Source organism: Helianthus annuus, chromosome 17, assembly GCF_002127325.2.
Source record: "Helianthus annuus cultivar XRQ/B chromosome 17, HanXRQr2.0-SUNRISE, whole genome shotgun sequence".
NCBI lineage: Eukaryota > Viridiplantae > Streptophyta > Magnoliopsida > Asterales > Asteraceae > Helianthus > Helianthus annuus.
This window is the reverse complement of record NC_035449.2, coordinates 86,751,782-86,756,109: the sequence shown is the minus strand read 5'-3', so window position 1 is coordinate 86,756,109 and position 4,328 is coordinate 86,751,782. Positions and strand designations below refer to the sequence as shown.

Sequence of the window (4,328 nt, the reverse complement as noted above, 5' to 3'; positions counted from 1 at the left end):
CTGAATTTCAACTAGGTAGAGTTTGAAATTAACCTAATTCACACTTAACAAAAAACAGTTTGGTTAATCTTCTCGGTAATGCCTTGCACAATTTGCTGCTTAGATTGTTTTCTTTATTGGTTTTATTTAAAAGTATTATTTTATATTGCTTTTATAACTTTAATCTAATCCATTATATATAACTTTGTATACGTTGTTGTTATTCGTTTTTTATCTTCACATTAATATACTTTTATCATAAACTAAGCTATCACCAATATAATTATTCATATACTAGTCGTTTACCCGCGCGATGCGGCAGGAAACATATCACTTAGGTTGGTGAGTTTAGGGCTATGTACGGGGTGGTTTGCTTTTGAGCCATAACCAAAACCAAATTCGCGATTCAACGGAAAACACAACACTTGTTAGTAATTCGCACGTATAAACCAGTTTAAAATTGGCCGAAGAAAAAGGATTCGAACCGGAAACATCAAAACCGGTTTCACCTCTACCCGCAACACGGACCCAAACCGGCCAAAACCCGGAAAAGAAAATGGTGTAGACCTGTTCTAGATGTCCTTCTAAAATTTTCTTCAGTTTCAGTATCCCAGTATACATATAACTCCATCCTTCATCCAAATCCAATGTCTTCATTTGAGACATTGTCATTATCACACTAAACCTTCAGCAAACTACAAATTGAACAAAAAAAAACTGATTAAAAAAAACCTTCAGCAAATTGCGCTCGCTGCGGCTGCGCAGCCGTAGTGAGGTTGATCCGTCCAACAATACGCGGCAGCTGCGCTCATTTAAGCTCAGTTTATTCGAGCTTTTTTTGAGCCAATCTTGAGTAGCTCGGCTCGTTTGAATCACAAAGATGGGCATGATAGTTTCCGTCATCGTCTTTTGTATCTGTTGACGCGTTTTTCTTCACAAGAAGCTCGGCTATGCGTTCTCTCTCGCAAACAACGTAATGCAACGGTTTCTGGCCCTCGTTATCCTTCATCAACAAATATAGTAGTCCGAGCGAGTGACCAACAGGCAGGGTAGATAACAAGTTGAACAGTTGACTTTTTATTACGGATCGTGTAGTTGTGTTGACCTAAATCACTTTTTTGTCTAAGACCTATGTGTTTTTAGAAATAGTTAAGATACACCTGAATTCATTATCGTTTTAATAATAATGCAACTTTATAGAAAAACATGAATTAGCAATTTAAATTTTTAAATAACACTTGAGGGAATTTAAAACAATTTGACCCATTTTGTTTAAAGCTGACTTTATGAATTGACCCTATTTAACCTGTAGGAGTTGAAAACCTTGTATAATTTGGAAAAAAAATAGCATTAATTAGTAAGAATCTACCAAAAGAAAAAAAATAGTAATAATTAGTAAGAATCTATCAAAAGAAACCATGTGCAAAAAATTCTTGGATCCATCAATTATCATGTAAAATGTCCTTTGTAAGCTATTATGACTCAACTCAAATTTACTTTATTTTTCAATAATTCTGCAATATATTTCCAACAAATAATAACAATTTCAATAGATACGGACCATAAATATAATGTGCTTTTAGTAGATTTGATATTTTTTTTTAGTTTAAGATTACAAGGAACCTGAATAGCTTGTGTGTTACACTTTGGTTCATAACTAATATAGAAAAGAAACTACACTCTAATTCTACATATGAACATAATGCTTGTGGTTTTGACTTACATCCATTCACAGTAGATAAACATAAAACTAAGGCAGGCATAATATAAATACAACAATTTCATTGTTACTTCTCACAGAAGACCCCTTTGGATGATAGATACAGACCATATATATAGTTTCAGGTTCAAGTAATAAGCAGCAGTCGGCCACGTAGACACCAAAACGCACCATGAAACGAAATTTCATCTAAACATAACACAACTTTTGAAATATCTTTCGTATACGAGAGAATGTGACTGAATACAACAATTTACAAATCTTAATATCGTTACTTTGTATATAGAAAAAAGATAACCAAAACGTCTTTACTTGCTATCGTTTTGCTGGTAGAAGGCTGCAGTCTTTAACTCAAATACGTCTACTGAACTCGTTCGTGTCAATCAAGAAGTCTTCAAGCGTTGTAAACGTTTTTAGTTGACGACTAAGAGAAGCGAAGGCAATCGGCATATTTACTACCAGCCCATGCTAGTTCAGTATCCTGTTTCAAAAATTAAAAATCTTTCCATCATAAACAATTGTTTATATCTCACATTCAAACTATGTAGTTAATGCGGTAAAATATCGGATATCGGTCAAGGACCGATAATTGAGATATAGGTTATCGCGGTGGGATATCGGTAATTTTAATACCATGCAGAATTTATATATATAGCAATGTAATACCAACAACTCAGTGATATATCGGTCAAATATTGGTGATATCAGTCAAATATCGGTGATATAGGTACCAATATTTTGACCGATATTTGACACCGATATTTTACATGGGGACCGATAACCGATATACCACCAATATTAACTACATAGCATTCAAACATATAAGTTGCTTATCAAGTAAACTGACCTGTTTCATCATGAGCTCCGGATTTCGGATGGCGGGTATTGGGTACTGATTTTCACGTTGTAATCTTGAAATCCCGCCTTCTAATTCCCGACATTTAACTCCCATCTTCTTCGATAACGTGCGCTCCTTCTCAACCTCCGTTTCTAGAGAATCAACTTTCAAAACCAAGGATTTCAATTCACGTTCTAATTCCCTACATCTGTATCCCATCTTCCCCGATACAGTGCACTCCTTTTTTTTGTCTCGGTTTCTAAATAATCAACTTTCAGATTCAAGGATTCCAACTCATCTTCTAATTCCCGACATTTGGCTCCCACCTTCTCTATTCGATAAGGCACGTTCCTTTTCAACCTCTGTTTCTAGCGAATCAACTTTCATATTTAACGATTCCAACTCGCCTTCTAATACCCAACATCTGTCTCTCATCTTTCCCGATAAAGCACGCTCGTTTCCAACTTCTGTTTCTGACGTGTCAACTTTCGGAATCAAGGATTCCATCTCCGCTTCTAGTGTTGCCACACGTGATTCTGCCGCCATTTTCTTAGTGTAGGCATCTTTGAGTCGAGATTTTGCTTCTCTTCGCTTGATATCTAGTTGACTTTTCAACTCCGCCACCTCAAGATCGGATCTTTTTACCCTTTCTAGTAGCACGTTGACTATTCCATTCACCGATACAAGTGCTTTCTCAGTTGTTTCTCTTGCATCATTTGTGTTGATCAACAAAGCTTCTAACTTGACTAACTTTGACTCAGCAACTTTGAGCTCATTTCTTGATGTTTTGAGCTCGTTTTCACGCTCACTTAAAAACAAGCATTTAGGGGGTGTTTGGATTTGCATTTTGAAACTAATCATCTAACGCTAAAATAAAAAATCATATTTACACTTTTTAACGTAATTTGAATAGATCTCCCGTTTCACAAGATGTCTCATGTTTTATCTCAAAAAAATCCCTTTTAAGTCATTTTATCTCTTATTTTTTTCAATAATCAAAATTGCCAAACAATTAAACCTTTGTTTATCTGATTATTACAATTTCAAACCGGAAAACCAATCAATAACTTCCAAAACTCCTCAAAGCATAAGTATTTACATTTGAACTTCATTAGACGATAGCTATTGCACAAATGGTGCAAAAGTTTCAAGAATTCAGCAGAATGTATACCTGTTTTGGATTTAACATCAATAAAACCATTTTCTTTCACTTTTTTTTTACAAAAACCCACACTTTTAATAAACAGTTAGTATGCAAACATAACCTCATGGCCCCATAGCTCCATTCAGACGCTAGTCTGTTAACAAAATAAAAAATAAAAAAAATGACTTACAGATCTTTAAATCCTCACCAAAGCTTTATTTGTCTTCTCAATGCCTCTGGTAATAAGAATTGGAACAACACCGGCTGCCACAACCTAATAAGAACAAAACTAAATCAAGTTTATGAAAAATAACTAAATTACTTGCTAATATTAACAACAAAACTCAATTTCTGATTAGCAAATCAAATCTCATAAATACCTCAAGGCCAACATCTTCACTTCGAAGCTTTTTGGCACCTTGTGGCTCCCCTGCCATCACCGCTGCCCTTTGTGGCTCCCATGCAACATTTAAGCCTAGCCTCTGGTGAAATCCCCGCTTTTCCTCGTCTCACGATCTCCTGAAACCCTAGTTTTAAACATGCTTAAACCCTGGATTCAATTTAATAACGCAAACATCAGTCTAATAGATAAAATACACAATACGCAAAGTTAATGAGGGTTTCAAATGTACCTTAACAGCCACCAT

The 4,328-nt window shown here is 35.2% G+C and overlaps 1 protein-coding gene across 1 annotated transcript; it reads right to left on the bottom strand.

The window, feature by feature from the left end:
• Positions 1–1,942: 1,942 nt before the first annotated feature.
• LOC110922832 lies at positions 1,943–3,602 on the bottom strand. Its single transcript, XM_022167033.2, has 2 exons — positions 2,547–3,602; positions 1,943–2,180 (listed from the first exon to the last, which is right to left on the bottom strand). Exon 1 carries the CDS (start codon positions 3,396–3,398, stop codon positions 2,832–2,834), a length of 567 nt encoding a protein of 188 aa, XP_022022725.1. The 5' UTR covers positions 3,399–3,602; the 3' UTR covers positions 1,943–2,180; positions 2,547–2,831.
• Between the last annotated feature and the right edge of the window lie 726 nt (positions 3,603–4,328).

Coding starts and splice junctions, on each gene's coding strand:
- LOC110922832 (XM_022167033.2), bottom strand. CDS start 3,398: ATGATTAGTTTCAAAATGCAAATCCAAACACCCCCTAAATGCTTGTTT.